The sequence below is a fragment of the Fulmarus glacialis genome, unplaced genomic scaffold (assembly GCF_000690835.1).
Source record: "Fulmarus glacialis isolate BGI_N327 unplaced genomic scaffold, ASM69083v1 scaffold38228, whole genome shotgun sequence".
In the NCBI taxonomy this organism is placed as follows: Eukaryota; Metazoa; Chordata; class Aves; order Procellariiformes; family Procellariidae; genus Fulmarus; species Fulmarus glacialis.
The window spans coordinates 8,837-25,484 of NW_009226980.1; the positions used below are offsets into that span (position 1 = coordinate 8,837).

At 48.4% G+C, this 16,648-nt stretch overlaps 2 protein-coding genes across 3 annotated transcripts in view; one reads left to right on the top strand and one right to left on the bottom strand.

The window, feature by feature from the left end:
• ACSF2 (acyl-CoA synthetase family member 2) overlaps window positions 1-16,648 on the top strand; it is a 31,649-nt gene that overhangs the window by 4,460 nt on the left and 10,541 nt on the right. The window contains exons 4-9 of the mRNA XM_009582991.1: window positions 1,385-1,503; window positions 1,729-1,891; window positions 2,338-2,433; window positions 3,346-3,494; window positions 4,104-4,195; window positions 5,323-5,399. Coding sequence (XP_009581286.1) covers window positions 1,385-1,503; window positions 1,729-1,891; window positions 2,338-2,433; window positions 3,346-3,494; window positions 4,104-4,195; window positions 5,323-5,399 — 696 coding nt within the window. The remainder of the gene's footprint in view (window positions 1-1,384; window positions 1,504-1,728; window positions 1,892-2,337; window positions 2,434-3,345; window positions 3,495-4,103; window positions 4,196-5,322; window positions 5,400-16,648) is intronic.
• Window positions 6,689-14,662, bottom strand: CHAD (chondroadherin). Of its 2 annotated transcripts, none has more exons than XM_009582989.1 (4): window positions 13,883-14,662; window positions 10,120-10,283; window positions 9,754-9,899; window positions 6,689-7,675 (listed from the first exon to the last, which is right to left on the bottom strand). In XM_009582989.1, the coding sequence occupies exons 1-3, from the start codon at window positions 14,660-14,662 to the stop codon at window positions 9,758-9,760; spliced, it is 1,086 nt and encodes a 361-aa protein (XP_009581284.1). In that variant the 3' UTR covers window positions 6,689-7,675; window positions 9,754-9,757. The 2 variants fall into 2 exon arrangements, with proteins under 2 accessions (XP_009581284.1, XP_009581285.1); XM_009582990.1 differs by having other exon boundaries at window positions 7,553-7,678.

A 16,648-nucleotide genomic window follows, 5' to 3' on the forward strand; every position in this document is an offset into this window, starting at 1 on the left:
AGCGCTTATATGACAGGTCCTGTGAAGAAGGGTCTGCTGCCATTCAGGCTGAGACCAAGTGGGAGATGCCCAACTAGAGGGCTTATATAGCATCTGCCCTGCAGGGTCCTTTCCTCCTGTGTGTCTGTTCTGCAAAACTAGTTCAACCAGAATACTAGTTTGAAGGAACTAATAGTAAAAAGTTACAAAGGCCCAAAACATCCCAGAATAGGCTCAGTCCCCTGGGTTCTGGGCAGGCTGTTCCAGAAAATAGAGCAAATGTTTGTCTTCTCTTCTGACAAACCCCAGAGGCTACTTACAAATAATTTATTGGCGTAGCCTCGGTCTCCTTATTTCATGGACCTTGGGAAAATAATGAAAACAACCGAGTAAATAATTTATGTAAATAGTTTGTTTGACAAGAATGCGTTTTTTGGAAGATGAAAGTAGTTTGCAAATCTGGGTCAAATTCAGCAAATCTCCTCTGCTGAAAAAGAAATAGGAATTCCTGGAGTAATTAAAGCACTTTGTTTCAGGATTATATAAATGTAAAGGTTGAATGAAAAATGTTTTAGTTTTCAAAATAGCTAACACTTTAAAAAGAGGTGGAAAGATCTTAGGAAACACCTTAAAAAAACCCACAACAAAACCTTGGCTTGACCTGAGAGGCAGTCTTTAGGTTTCCTTGTTTTTCCAAAGTTCCTCAAACATCCTCATTTCAGATACACTCAATTGAAATTTTTTTTTTTTTAATATATTTTGGAACTGGGCTTTTTGTTAGCGTTGGGACCCCTAATCTGAAAAAATCAGTTGCTTGCATTGTGCTTGTAATGAGGAGTGTTGGTCCTGGGAGAAGAGGGAACCTCAGGCTGCAGCTCTGCTCTCTTGCCCAGCAAGAAGCAACCAGCCTGTCATGAACTGAACGCCAGGGAGGAGCGAAGCACTGGCTGCATGCGTGGATCCGTGCAATAACAGGAACAGTAATAGCACCCTGCCCTGCACTTGGGGGGTTTTATGAGTACACAGCTGTAAGGGCTCGATTTGCGCTTGCCCTCGGTGAATCTGCCTGCTGGAGGCATGTCCCCAGCCCTGGGAGTGTGGCTGCTGTACCCTCACTGTGCAAAGACCTATGTCATGCTCTTCAGTGAATCTTTAAACTGCTGCACACCATGGCTCGTAGCAGGAAGGTGTTAAAGATCTCTGGGTTTAATCTGGAGAGAGTTCATTGTATCTGTGCTTACAGAAACAAGCCATGGAGAAAATCCCAGTGTGGCATTAATGGCTAACGCTTGCTGTGTGGGGTCACAGGGCTGTGCACGTTCCCATGATGGCGGTGACTGCTCTTTATCATGTCCTGAACATCAACCCGATGTGACTTCTCATGAGTTTCTGTCTCCCTTCACAGGTTGGCTGTAAGGCACTGGTGTTTCCCACTCAATTTAAAACACAGAAATACTACGATATTCTAAAGCAGTCATGTCCTGAGCTAGAAAAATCCAGTCCAGGGGGAATAAAGAGCAAAAGGTGAGTTAGGAACATCTGGTGTCTTTGCACTGACCTCATAGCTGTGTCCTGCCATGTGTCCTCTCAGCTGCACAACACAGGCTTTAGCAGAAGAAGGACCTGCACAGGGTCTCATCTGAAGAGAATGGGTTGGGCTGTCCTGGAGCTTTGCCCTCACCAGTGTATGCCTATCTAGGCAGTTTTTCCTTGCTTCGTTATTGCTGATGGTATTTTTCTTTCTACTAGGTTACCTGACTTATCCGTTGTCATCACAGTGGACTCCAAGCTGCCTGGCACCTTCCACATGGATGAAGTGATGCAGGCTGGGGACAGCAGCCATATGAAGCAGTTAAGAGCCGTGCAGCGGACCCTCTCCTGCAATGAGCCCATCAACATCCAGTTCACTTCAGTAGGTGCTTCTGCCTGCTCCATGCCTCGTAGTTGGGTTCCTTGCTGGGGACACAGGGAAAGATGTGTGTGATGCTGAGCATCCTATTTCCTTTGCCTTTTGCCCTCTGAGACCAAGCCCTGGTTCCATCTTCTGCTGTAGGATGGAGGAAATGTTCTAGCATTTCCTGTTGCTCCTTCCATTCTTGCTGCTTGGCCCTTTTTCAAGGGCTGATGGAGATGAGAGGGTGTCATGTGAATTCTGTCCAGCTGAAGTTGGACCATTTTTTTGTTTGGTTTGGGATAAAGATGCTGTTAAAGAAGAAAATAAAGTCTCCCAGGTCTGAATGGAGAATGAAGTGCAAGAGCACCCCATAATCAGCCTGGGAAATCACCCCTGAGAGCACACACCGTGAAACTCATCCTTGGGAAAGGTGCCATCATTGCATAATACCTTGTGTCTTTCAGGGGACAACGGGAAGCCCCAAAGGAGCCACCCTCTCTCACAGGAACATTGTGAATAATGCCAATCTGTTTGGTCTGAGGCTGGGGATCACAGAGCAGGTGCGTCTTGGTGGGAACACAGCTGGGGGTGGTCTCCATTGCCACAGAGAGACCACGTGTGTGGAGAGTGTTGGTGCTTGCTCGGCAGAAGGGCAGGGTGTTTTGCTGCAAATGACATTGAGGGATACTCATGCATAACATTTTTCATTTCAATGGAGTTTCATTGATACTGTATTTTAGTTTCAAGTAAAGGTTTTTTTTGGGAAAAAAGATACCTTTTTGTGGGGAAAAATTAAGCACTTCATTTTGGTGAATACTCATTTCAAAGAATTACGAGACTCTGGATGTTAGCTTTGAATTCTATTGAATGAGGTTTTAATTTGTTTTACATGACTTCATTTCATGTCATGTATACAGTCTCGTAACTCTTATCAGGATATGACCTTTCTATTTGTAGTTTCTTTTAAAAATTGTTAAAGGCAAATACTTTCTTTTGAAGTTCTGAAGTAGTTATTTCTAACACAACAGCTTTGATCCAGAAAGAAGATGGGTTGTTTCAATCAGTCTTCAGAGACTTTGGTGTTTTTAAAAACAAAGTAAAATTAATAGCATGTGCCAAGTCCTGCATATTTTATGCCTGTCATAGCACTACCACTATTCTCTTCTGGCATATCATAAAATAATGCGTAAGCAATACCAGACCATAAAGTGCAGCAAAGAAAAGACATTGCAAAATTAGAGAATGAAATTTTGACTTAAAAAAACTTCTCAAACTGATTTTTATTAAAGGCAGGAAGTATCAGTGTTGTGTTTCCACCTAACGGGAACACAGATGAATGTCAGATTTCCAGCAAATTTTCAGTGAATCAGGGAAAACTTCTCTGTTCAGATCTTTGCTCTTCAGCAGTGAGATGGGCTAGTCATGGGCTGGAAGATCTCCTTTCCTCACTGTTGTCTTTGGCTTGATTCTAGGACTATCGTGTTGGCCTTCCTGCACCCCTCTATCATTGCCTGACGTCGGTAGGAGGCTGCATGGTGATGGCTCTGCACGGGTCCTCCTGCATCTTCTCATCGCCAAGTTTCGAGGGGAAGGCTGCCCTGGAGGCAGTGTCTCGCGAGAAGTGAGAGTTTGTTTGTGTCTTGCTACAGAGGAGTTCATTGCCTCATGGCAGTGCTTTCTTCCTTTGTCTCACCTGTCAGGCCATTGCTCAAGCTCTTCCTTCCCATGGTGGGAGAGGCAGGTTTACTCATGCACATGCTTGCACAGGCACTTCAGGAGCCTAAATCCTGCCTTTTCAGCTGCGCTTGGAAGTTTGTCACCCTTCTCTTTTCCCAAAAATAAGGGATCCTTCAGGTCACTGCAGGGCTTTGGCTGGAAAGTGTAGTGGTGTCTTGGTTTGCTATGGCTGGTGTGTTTTTACATCTAACCACCTGCCTTCCTTCTCCAAGTCCAGCTCTGCTGCTGAGATAGTTGCATTTCCAGCTTGTTCTGCGTGTGTAGTTTGTAAAACAAAAGAGCTATCGTTGTGTCTGCATAATACACACATACATGTATATATTTTTTTATACATACGTATGTGTATGTGCACTCATGAACAGCACATCTGCTGTGCCTGCCTCCGTGCTGCTGCTCTGCAGCCCTGCACGTGACGGGGCGGGATGGGGTGCTGAGCTGGGGCTGCCCCTGGTTCCAGCTCTGCACCTTTGCCTTTTCTCTCCCCTTCCTGAAGATGCTCCTTTCTACACGGCACACCAACCATGTTTATAGACATGCTCTCCCAGCCAGACTTTGACTCCTACAACCTGTCAACTCTCCGGGGAGGTAAGTCTGACAGCTCAAATGGAAAAATCCCAAGAAACTGGATATTACTGGTTCCCTGCTGGGAGGCTGTATTAAGCTTCGCAAGCAAATGGCTCTTCCGGAGGGAAGAGTTCAGTTGCACGAGCCTTGTGTTTCACTGTTAATTTCATGCTACGCATTTAATTCCCTTTCCTTGGGGTTTCCTTCAAGAATTATATATTTTTAGGACTCTTCTTTCATCTTAGGCAGTCTAGGGAAGGACCTTTTTGTTCTATCTGCAAGGGAAGATACCGGGAATAGCCTGATTTTGCTCAACTTGCATCTCACCAGCCACCACCGTGTGGCAGCAGATGCTTTATGTGCTTTAGGCTGGTGCAGTCCCTAAAGCAGAGCTACTCTCTGATTTCTCTGACCTGAAGTTTCCTGCCTGTTTTTGAAGTCATTCATCTACATGCTGGAGAGGGTGTGATAACGTGTGCTGGAGCTTCCTCTCTTGTCACAGACAGCCTCGGAAATAGCTGAGCCGAAACACAGAGACCACCAGCGCTTTTGAGGCAATAATAGCATGGAGAGAAGATGGTGCTGGAGCATAAAGAAACATTTAAGCAGATTACCTAATCATCTCTGCTATGTTGACAAATGATCCTGGCTCATCTTGTTCCCCAGCAAAGCCTATATATTGCCCCGCTCTTTTGCTCTGTCATCCTAGGGTGGAACAGGTGAAAACGTGATCTGCCCTCTCCCAAAAGGGCTGCTCTGTGCAGGGCAGGAGGAAATGTTTTTGGTTTTATGGTGATGATGATTGATGGGAGTGTTTGTCCTGCTAAAAATCTGTGCCTCTTTCTGCTCTGAATCTTTCCTTTTTGGGAACTGCAGCTTGGACTAGGTTTGTGCTATAGAGTTTATTTTCCTAACGAGTGAACTCTGCCAACCCTTAATTCATTCAGGTAAACTGGCCTTGCTGTAGCCTTTGCTTCTAGAATAACTAGGACCTGTATCCATAAAAATAGAAAGTATTTTAACAGGAACCGGTGTATCCCAAAGGTCTTGCCAGCATTTAAATCTGGGAGTGCAGAACCTTCTGAGGAACCGCTCCTGAGAGTAAATAGATGGTTTCCAAGATGGTAATCTTTTCCTCTTTCTCCCAGGAGTCATTGCAGGTTCTCCTGTTCCCCCTGAGATTGTGAAGATGATTATCACCAAGATGCACATGCCGGAGATCATGGTGAGTTGTGGTTGCTGTGACTAGAGCTACAAGTGGTGTTTGTCGTGGTGAGACCCTGAGTTTGGGCATCTCTGCACAGCAGCGGTACCTGGCGGTGCCAGAACTGCTGGGATCAGGCGTGATGGGACCGTGGGTGCGAGACCAGGCAGAGGAGTGAAGGTGTAGAGGGGCTGGGAGGAAGAAGGGGGGTTCTGCCTGGTTGCTGGTGGGGTGTCTGGGGAGGAAGCTTTGTAAGAAGAGAAGACATTGCATTCAGTGTTGTAAACTGAGCTTCTGCTGGTGCATTTCAAAGCTTTTATAAACCCTTCTGTTGTACACGCTGCAAGGACGAATGATTATGGAAGAGGCGTTGCTGGTTTGTATCGGTGTGGGTGGGTGCATGTGTTCATCTTGCCGTGGAGCTGTCAGGTTTCTTTCACCATCCTGGACTGCATGCATATACAAAACCTTGTTGCATGCTATGCGTTTGAGTCTGAACACGGGAATGGCACGTGCAGAACCAGGCATTGCGTTGCCAGAAGGGCAGAACGTGTTGGACCATGCATGCTGTTGCTCCATTGCATGTCCCTGTACCCTTGGTCTGTGCAAGAGCATCAGCATGTCCTGCGTGTGGAGGGGGACAGGCTACCAGCGAGGGGGTCAATGGCACTCCAGGTGACCTGTTTCATTGGCAGATTTTGCCATCTGCACGTGTGTGCCTGTGAGTGAATGGCTGAGCCAAAAAAGGACTTTTTTGTTTTACTTTAAAGGAAATAACTTCGGTGCCACGCTGCTTGCAAATGCTGAGGAAGCAGGCTGTTGTGATGGATAAACACGTGGGGCTGGGAGTCAGATTAGGCATGTTATTGTTGGCAGACCCGGACTGCACCAGCACCAGGGTTTGACAGGGACGGCTGTGTGCTCTGCCGTGGACCAGGGGAGCCCAGGACATCTGTCCTGGAGCCGTCTCAGAGGCGGCCAGGGTTTTTTCCTGGATGTGATGCTCTTAACACCAAACTGAAAACGCCAGGGACACCCTGGTGCCGTTGCCCAGACTCTGTCAGGTGACAGCTACCTATTTTTACAGTAGGCTTGAGTTTGGCCTCACAAAATATTTTCAGACATTACTGCAAGTGCCCAGGACTCATTAGCTGTCACATGTTCCTGCTTTGTAGAAAGAGAAATAATAAAACCCTCCCAAACAGTTGCTCTGCCCATAGGATAAAGAGGATTAAGTCTATATTTGTACCACGGTCTCATGTTACTTCTGATCCCCCAGCCCTCGGACAGACACAGGAAGACTTGTTGAATTCATCTTTGCAGCAAGAGCTTTATACAGAAGATGTACATAAGAAAATATACAATTTGATTTCTATATAGGAGACAGAGGAATTTTCGTCCTCTTAAAGGTCATTTACACTCAGGTTCAGAGGAATAAATATACATATATTTATATAACTCTTTAGGATTAAAAAACACAGTTAAGTTGCAACTGTGGTATTGTAATAGCCGTGACAATAAACCACAGTCATCCTGGTGTCCTGCTAGATCCTCTGTAGTATGGGCAGAGAGAAGAGGAGTGCCCAAGCCAGGCTGCACGGTGCACACCTTCTTCTCTCGGACATACATGCATCTTGGTATACCCCACAGAGTGGGAGGGAATCCAGTCTTCAGATGGCTTCAGTTTCAGGGTTTCCCAGTACTGCTTCACTTAAAAGATCTCTGGCCAACCTAGAGATATTGCTGCCTTTTGGTGTGAAAGGGCAGCTCGGTCTCGGGGCCACCGGTTCTTGGGCATTGCTTCACCTATCCCCCTCAGCCCTGGCCTGCAGGGATCCTCTCCGTGGGAAGGCAGAGGAGTCTCTTTGCATGGGTTGAGACCAATTTTCCTGATCAAGCAGCTGGGGGAGGGATGCTCCTACCTTCCTACTTGCTTCCACTCCACTGGAAGGGGAGAGACAGCGACCAACTGGTTGATCGGGGGCATGGGTTGTGTTCCCTCTGGGAAAGATGACTGTGTTTTACCGGCAGGATCTAGGTTAGCTTGTCTTAGTATGGTCATGCATAGTTTAGTTTTTAAAAATGCCTCTTTAAAAATATATAGATGTCGGAAAAGATTGAAAAGGTGGATTCCATCCTGTGATCAGCAGAGAAGCGGGGATTTGGAGGAGGCTGGAGGTGTTCGGATATATCAGAAATGTTTTCTGACAGGTAGGAGAAGCTTAAGGAAGGACTCAGAATTCAGTAGTTTTCTGATAGTTGAAGTGACCGGTCACCAGGACAGGCCATACCGGGGCCTGCTAGGGGAAAAAAAGAGAGAAGGCCACATGTTTAAGGGGTTTTTTCAAGCAGATCAGTAAACTTCTAGCATTTGTCTGTTTATTTTTACAGTGAGTGAATGAAGCCTATACTTGAAAGTGAAGAGTTAGGAGTCTAGGAGCTATTACGAGTTCCCACAGTAGAGGAGATGGGTTAGTCCTGTCTCTCACCTCTTCTGCCAACTCTCTGTGTGACTCTTGAGTATCTTACCCAAAGCGTTGATGGTCAGTGAGCACTTCCTTCATAGAGGAAGAAACCCAAGAGCAAAATTTTCAGGAGTTATGAATTATTTTGGTGCCCCGGTTCTGAAAATACAGGGCAGGTAGATTTTTAGAAACTGCCAAGCAGCTTTCCATCTGAAATGTGGTCAGTGACCCAAGTCACTGGTCACCCCTGAAATACAGACCCTCATAGCTGACATCTGAGAAAGCTGCCTGGCTCTCAAGAGGTGCACGATGAAGTCGGAGGTACTTCATATTCCTTAAAATCATGCTCACCATACTGGAGTGGGTTTGTGTGCCGGCATTTTGGCGCTGACATGCAAAAGTACTGAGCTTTGTCTTCTGCAAGACTGGAATAAATAGTTTTCTATTTCACTAACACTTGTAAACTTGTTTGAGATTGCTGCATGGAAGGTGCTATAGAAAAACCAGGTATTATTGTCATGGTTTTCTTACTCTTATAATGGAGGACTGAACTGGAATTGAGTTCAGGCAGGGAGAGAAGAAGGTTAAGAAGGGCCAGACCTGTAAATAGAATACATTTAAATGTTGTGGTTTAGGAAACTGAAGTTTTTCCGTCCTTAGAGCGGAACTTTACCCGCCCTATATGGAATGACTGGTATTTCCATCTCTAATCCATAAAACCTCTGGCACTGGAAAAGAAATAGCCACTTTAGGAAGGCGCGGAGCAGCTGGCATCATCCCTGACATTTTGGTCATAAATTTACTTTCTCCATCCTGTTATGCATATCCTTAGTGAACTGGGGACCAAATGGCCATAGCTGGGCTTCACGCTTCTGCCTCGTCCTTTCTGTTATGAAAGGGCACAGTGACAACCCTTGTTCATACAGTGCAGTGCAGGGTCACTGCACTTTACTTAACAAATGAGCAAAGGTCCCTTTCCTAAGAGCTTACAAACTTGCAGGCTCGTCCAAAGTCCTTTGGAAGCCGTACAAGCTCCAGACCTATTCCTGGGGTGGGGAAAAGTAAAATGCTTGGGATGGAATGATGACAGTTGTGGCTTTTTTGCTACTCTGTGCGCTGAATTTAACACTCTTGGTAGTTTCCAGTTGTGGAAGGTGTTTGTGTGTTAGGTTTTCACAGTTGGTGTTTGGATTGGTAGATGTCAGCAAGCTCCATTGCTCAAGGAAAAGTCAGCCCTGTCTCTGAATCACCTTCTGGCCCAGAACACTTTATTCAAAGAATATTTGCTGTCTCAAACCTTCCTCTTCTGGGACACTCATTTGAAGGCATCAGCCCTTGTTTTTAAATACCTGAGTGTCTTGGATGGGAATTGTAGTTGCTAAAAGGCAGGTGCTGGACTGAGAACTGCTTCTTATGGAAGACATCTATTTTCATACGGGCTGGGCAGCCTGGGGCCAGATTTCCCAGCAATGTCCTGCCCTGGAGTTCAGACCAGACTCAGAGGACCTTTACTAGGGCAAAAGGCTGAGCATCTCCAATCAGTTAGAGAAGTAAAGCATGTGTGATCCCAGCTCAGGGTAAGAGTGGGCTAAAGCCACCCTTGTTTTGACACTTAATTACACATTTCACCCTTACTTGCTGCCCTAGGCCTGTCTTTAGCCCTGTGTTTGTTTTACAGGGTTGACTCCAGGCAGATTCTCTGCTTTGGCAGCCCATGGGGCCCAGTATTGCCAGGAGATGGAGCAGCTCTGAGCAGAGGCGTCGGTGGGTGAATGGATGAGCTGTTTTGAGCCAAACTCTAGTGTCATTGAAGTCAGAGACAAAAGTCCCTGTACCTTTGGTGGCATCAGGGTTTGCTGTAGGTCAGATTAAAAGCTACCAATAGGAAGTGGCTCTATGAACCATCTTACGTGTTTAATGTCGGCTTCCCTTCTTGGACCTCTTGGTGGGGAGTTTGCAGGTGCGGAGGGCTGGGGTGTCTTTGATGGACTGCCCCCGGTACTGCGCGGGTGTAGAGCAGGTCTCCTCGGTGCGGGTGCGATTGCCCTTCAGCCACCTGGGACATGGGGAGAAAGAAGACCAGGAGTTTACAAGAGGTACAAACCATCATGGACAACACTCATACCATGAACAGAGAGGGCAGGCTGGAGACAGAGCTGCTGAGCAGCCTTCAGCAGCCTCCTCTTGCCTGGCACAGCTCGGGGGGCACCTCCCTGGGGGGACCCCCAAGGAGACCCCAGGGAATGTGGGGAGGGAAGGGGTGCGTGATGTCGTACTTGCGCAGATGTGCTAGCTGGCAGTTGCAGTGCCAGGCGTTTTGCGAGAGCGTCAGCGTCTCCATTTTGTCAAAGGGGAAGTTGCGGGGCAGCTGGGTGAGCCGGTTGTTCTCCAGGTGAGCAGTCTTCAGCATGGTCACGCCAGTGAACGCGTTGTCTGCAAACTAAAGCACAAAGGTTTCTGGTGAGGAACACTGAGTTAGGCAAGGGGACTTCAAACCTGAGTGCCCCTCTTCAAGACTTTTAGTGGCATAAGCATGGAAAGAGCAAGAGAAGGAGCAGTGGAGGGAGGTCCGGGCTCGCTGGAAGCTCTGGACACCTAAAAGAGGCATCAGGCTGGTGGGCTCATGGGTGATGGAGTCGCCTGCCTGAAGAGAGCTACGTCCCAAATCCATGTGGGATTGTCTTTGCAGCCACATCCCTAAATAAAGTGAAGTCTGGCAGCCCTCTTTATTTTTGAGCCATACTTCTCCATTCTAAATGAAGATATTTTCTGGGTGTATTCCTTTCCAAGGCTGGAAATCCTCCCAGCGCCTGTTGCCTTGCCTGTTCTGGAACGGCTGAAGGAGGGAGTGTTTGTGGCGTCTGAAGGGGCTGTAGACTTTGGCAGTGCCCGGGGGCTCCGAGTGGAAAGTTACACTTGGCATCTGAGCAGTGTAGAAATAGAGGCAGGTTTCCAGCACCTCAACCTCCTCCGTTTTTTCTCATTTCCAGCGGGTTGTTTGCAAGGGATGCTGCAAGATTTGTCTTTTCTCAATTAATGGGCAGGCCTTAAGGGAGAGCCTCCCTTAAAAAAGCTGCCAAAGAGAGGAGGGGAGCTGTAAACCCTTCCCTGCAGCCCTCTCCTCTCTTCCCTGAGACCTCATCCCTGGCTTTTCTCAGCCCATGGTTACTCAGGTTGGAAAGTTTATTCTTGAAACCAAACCCCTCAACACAAACTTCCTTGGCAGTGATGAACTGGAGAGAGGTCATTGACAAAGCACAAAGCTCCTCTTGGCTACGACAAACGGTTTCTCCCCATTCTCAAAGCAGGGGAAAACTTTCTTAAAAGGGTGGAGAGGAGGTCTAGTCTAGCTAGGTCTAGTTCTACCTAGGTCTACCAGAACCACCCCCCAGTCAAGGACCTGTGCTCCCATTTCTGGCAAGAAGCTCGCGTTCGGACAGGACCATCAGGGTGTGTTCAAGCTCTCTAAGCTGAAAAGCTTGTCAGAGGAAATGCACTATTTTAAGCTGTGAACTTTTGTCATCTTCCAAATTAAGCAATAGGATAGGATTAAAGCTTAGCTAAGAGACTCCCAGAGTACTGTAGCTGTTGGACAGTCAGCGGTGCTGGCCTCTGTGGTCCAAAACCGAGCTGACCTTGGTTGGTTTTACTGTGCTGATAGTGGAGCTGCTCAGAGAGATGCTGGCACACCGTGCAGCAGGGCGGTAGCCTGGCCACGTTCTGGTTTGGACAGAGGTGTACTGTCTCAGCTGCTCATTGCTCTCCCAGCCCCATGAGAAGAGTTCACATCTGCTGGTAACAGCTGCTGCGCTGCCTGCCAGAGCATGCGTTTGTAAAAAACCTGGTGATTTTCCCCTTATTTAGATGGAGGGTTGCTGATGTAATTTATTTTGCAATAAATACGTAGAGAGGGGCGTTCATAAAGCTTCCAGGATCTGCATGGCCTGGTTTCTTGTTGATGTACGTGGTGGGTCCTGGCCCGTGCGACGCAGCCCTGCAGGTGACTGCTGTGGTCCATGATGCTGGTGGGGAAGGGGAGCTCTGTGCTGGAGCTGCAGAGCAGCCTGCGGGCTCTCTTTGTTCTGTTCAAGTGCAATATAGGCTGGGATAGCTTCGTGTGGAATGGTTTTGCACTTGATCAGCTCGAAAATCTTGCAGCCATGCAGGGAACAGCTAAGGACAGTATTTTTGTGAAGAAGAAAGAGCTGCAGTCAAGATGCCAGCGGCATTTAAAGTATTTGGTAGCGATTTCCTAGGTCATGAGGCCTCTCTGATTAGATGACTCCTAGCAGTGCAAAGTTCACGTGTGGGCTGTTTGGATACGTGGCCTTTGAGGATTTGAAGAGAAAACTCTGAGCTGGGATGGGAGCTTTGTTTTCCTGAAAAAGAACGCAAGCCCTAAAGCTGCAGAAGCCACCCCTGTTAGTGCTGATCCTGTAAACTGGTGTCTTACTGGGCTGTTGGGGAGGAAAGAAGGCATCTGGCTGCAGAAGAGCCTTTAAAGGTCCCGTCCACAGGTGGTCACTGAAAAGAAGAAAGTATTTTTTGCTGTCTAGAATTATTAACCCTTGCTTTTTGGCCAATCCAAGGACACCTAATTCCCTGGAGCACCCCAGCATCATGGGTTAGTCTAATTTTTTCAACGTATAACTAACATCTCTACAGCTGGTAAAACATGTAAGCTGTAATTTTTGACTTGCACATGATGAAAGTGCCTTAAAAGTGAGTCTACAAAAGTGCTGTGACTAAGTCTAAGGTCTTGCCTAGAGAGGTCAATAGATTGTTTTCAAGTGTTGAGTTTGCTTACTTCCATCCTAGAGAGGTTAGTGCTGAGAGTGGAAAAGGGCTTAAGTACTGAGTGAATGCTACCAAGCTGTTTTAGGTGGTGTTGTTCTCCACCTGGGCAAGCTGTAATTCCAGTTTCTGAGCATTTTGGGATGCTATATCCTCTTGAAAACTCCGGTGTGCTCTATTCCTGGTAGCTTTCAGGTGATCTGCTCATCCCTGTGAAGCCCTCTGAGTTGCTCTTTGTTGCTAAGAAATTCTCTTTTTCATCATATCTTCCATCATATCATCATAAGTCCTAGCCTGCCTTACCTGGATGCCCTTTGTCTTTGGGCTTCCTGGCAAAGTGTCATCCCAAGGAGAACTGTTCTGCTCCACCTGCAGCACCTTCCCTTTCCAGCCACATTGGGTGCATCTAGGACATCAGGCTGCAGCAGGGTGCTGCTCTTCTTGCACTGTGCTTGTTTCTGTTCTTGCACTGCCTGACATTGCAGAGGTCCCAATCCAAGTGAGTCCCTGCCTATGGATCATGCTTTCTCACAGAAGAAGGGGGCTGTTTTGCCATTCGGGATACCTGAATGTCCCTCCTCCTCTCCAGTGGGAACAGGGCCCCTTTGTAAGATGCTGCGAGAGTTCCTTTTGAGAGGGCATCAATAAACAAACCTTTCTTTATAACGTGTAAAGTTGGGAGGCATGGGGGGAGGTGAAGGTGAAGGTCCGTATGCCTACCTGTCTGCAAGGCGTGGATAAGAAACCGCTGCCCCTCCCGAGGAGTCTCCCCCTCCCAACCTACAACAGGTTCCCAGGCTGAACGAAGGAGGCAGAGCAGTTCAACTCTGCAAGGTGGCAGTGCCCTTCAGTCCTCGAGTATGAGGCAGACGCTCACCTCTCATCCCACACCTTATGTCTGGGATGATGGAAGGTTGCTAATTGTCCTGGAGCACCCCAAATACCTTTCTCAATGACTGGTGTCACCTCCAGCTTGGGAGGGAATGTGCTGCCTTTCTAAGGAGTTTGATCAGCTCCAGATAATTTGGTTTTGCATAAAATAACTCAACAGAAGGGTGGAGTACTCTCTCTCATCCCTTGTTTGGGCCATGTCAGGGGTGTTATCAGCTGGCCAGTGCCTCGCTGTCCGCAGAGCCTGCAGACCTGCATCTCCCCTCTCCTCTGCAAGGGAGGGACAGCAAACTGAGGACTTTGTAAAGGAGAAGCTCTGTGTTTCTTATCTGGAATAAATGGAAAGAGACTCACCTTCTTCAGTTTCATGTTGTCCAGGCTGAGTGTCTGCAGGTAACGCCCGAAGGACTGGAAGGCATTATCAGGGATGACCTCAATTGGGTTATGAGAAAGCTTCAGTTCCTCCAGCACTCTCAGCTTACTCATTGCATTCACAGGGTAGCTGCTCAGCTGGTTCTTGTCCAGGTGGAGGACAGCGAGGTTTTCTACATCCTCCAGAGCCCCAGGCAGGAGGTTGGTGAGGGAGTTGTCAGAGAGAAAGAGCCAGCGCAGGTCTTTAGCCCCATTGAAGACCCCTGGTTTCAGCTCCCGGATTTTATTGCTGCCTAAGTGCAGGATGAAGAGGTTGACAAGAGGGGAGAGGAGCCCTTTGGGTAGGTCTGGGATCTTGTTCTGGTCCAGGTACAGGTAGGTGAGCTCAGACAGGTCATCGAAGGCTCCTGGCTTTATGACACTGATCTGGTTATCAGTGAGATAGAGGTAGACCAGGCTCTTGAGCCCCCGGAAGGCTCCGGTTGAGATCTCCTTGATCCGTGAGCTCTGGAGGTGCAGAGACACCAGCTTTTTCAAGTCTCGAAAGCCATTGGTCGGCAGGACGGCAAAGTTGTTCTTCTGCAGGTTGAGAAGCCGTGTTTGCTCAGGCACCTTGGGGATCTTCTTCAACCCCGCATTGTCACAGATGACGTGCTGCAGGTCTCCACCGTGGCAGTGGCAGCTCGGGGGACATGCCTGCACAATAGAGGCAAGACATGCCAGTAGGCTGAGGACACTGAGGAAGAAGCCTGGCCGATTCATGGTCAGATCTGGAATTGGTGTGGTGGGAAGAGAAGCAGGAGGAGGAGGAGGGAGATGGGTGGGAGAGGGAGAGTAACTGGGTTTACAGCATGCTGAACACAGCCCTATTTATAATGTTATTAAAAAGCAAAATCCCTTCCCACAAACCGCAGGCAGCAGCCAGTTGGAAGCAACTGGCTTTGGGAACTTACTGTGAGCTTAACCCCTTGGCACCAGGCAGAGGAGTGTCTGCGGTCCTGCCTGGCCCTGCTGCCGAAGCGACTGTGCAGAGGTAGTTTTCCTCTCTGCAACAGGGAGGCAAATGGTCAGGAAGAACAAATGCAGACCTGCTCTGTGGGGAACCTCTCTGGTCCCTGCTGAGCCAAGTGGGGCCCAGATTCATCAGTGGGGGGAAAAACAACCTCTTTCGGTTGAACAGCATAGCAGGGAGCACTGCTGTGCTCCGCAGCCACCTCGTGCTGAAGTTTTCAGCAGGCTCCTGGACTGTATTTAGCCTTGGCTGGTCTGGGGAGAGGCACCTTGTCCTATTATCAACAGAGGAAGGTTTTTGAGGGGTCTTGTCTTGCTGATTTCAAAGGAGAGTGCCTGAGCAGGGATGGGAGAAGATGGGAGCGATACGGGGTCATGCCAAAGGCCAACAGCGCTGTAGTTGCTCTTGCAATGCAAAATTTTTGTTGAAGACTTCCAGATCTAGACTGCACCTAGGAGTTGGCCAACAAAGGGAGAGCAAAGATAGTCTTTATTTCTGCTGCGTCTTTTCCTATGAGCAGTCGAGTGTGACACATCCATGGTCATGGTCGGGAGATGTGTGTGAGGTTTTTTTTCTCAGCACATGGCACTGTGGAGCAGTGGCTGTTGCCTTCCAAGAAGGAATGGGGCAGTGGCAGAGCCTGTGGGGAAGCGGTGGGGCACGGGTGGTGGATATGAAATGCCGGACAGTGGTGCCCTGCTCCATGCCCGGCTCAGATGAGGTGGAAGGCAATGCCTGCGGCTCTTGAGACAAAGCTGTGGACAGGGAAAGGTGTGGGCATTGGTAAAGGGATGGTGAGGTAGCAGAGTAAGGAATTCACTGCTGGAGCTGGGACTAGGGTCTGCCATGGCTCCTGTCTTGGGGTAGCAGTGGCAGAGGTGAATTAATGACGCAGGGGATGTCCCTTGCTCTCCCAATAGAGAAGGCTAAAGCAAAGCAGTTAAAAGCCCCAGCGCCTGCTTCTGTGAGTGTGAAGAGAGAGATCCAGGGGTTGTGGGGTGGGGTTTGGAAGTGGAACATTTTGAACTGATTTCCAGCCAGTTCCTGGCTGCAGCAAACAGCTGAGAGCCGAGCACATAACTGTGAGCTTGTTGAGATTTCTGTTCCTGAGGCTGGCTGCAGAGCCCCAGCGGAGCTTTTGCAGAGGCGAGACAGGCTCAAGAAAGGGAGGAAATCCAAGGGCTGACTTAGGACACAGACTGGCTTATTCACCGAGATTTCTGGGTTTTTCCATTGTTGCAATGAGGAATTAGCCAGCGCCGCCGAGCATGCTCTGAACGGTGTTATGCAAACTGCCTGGCAGCCCATGCTCTGGTCAGCAGCTGTCAGTCTGAACGGTGTTTTCATTGCACGACTAATCTGGGGGAGAAAAGGGGCTTCTCGGGTGTGAATGTAGGTTCTGGTGAGCCTGTGGAGCAGATGGGGTTGGCTGAATGATGATGTAATGTGGGACCTCAGTGCAAACCAGGCCATGTCAGGCTTCCAATGTTTGTCAGCCCTGAGGTACAACGCCCTGCTGTCGAGCAGCGGGGGCCTCGCCACTCGCCTCAGCACCAAGTGCTTCTCCTGCCTCATCTCCAGAGAGATGCTCCAACTACAGGAGCTCCAGGTTCCTGCTGGAGGGACCTCCTGCAGGACTCACTACTGTAGTTACTGTAGGATTTAAAACTCTTTGATCAAAACAATGGTATTTTTGCTTATGCCTGATTCAGTAGGCACGGCAATGGTCATGCACA

Coding starts and splice junctions, on each gene's coding strand:
- CHAD (XM_009582989.1), bottom strand. CDS start 14,662: ATGAATCGGCCAGGCTTCTTCCTCAGTGTCCTCAGCCTACTGGCATGT. Junction 10,284..13,882: donor ACAACATGAAACTGAAGAAG/GTGAGTCTCTTT, acceptor TTTGTGCTTTAG/TTTGCAGACAACGCGTTCAC. Junction 9,900..10,119: donor CAGCTAGCACATCTGCGCAA/GTACGACATCAC, acceptor CCCATGTCCCAG/GTGGCTGAAGGGCAATCGCA.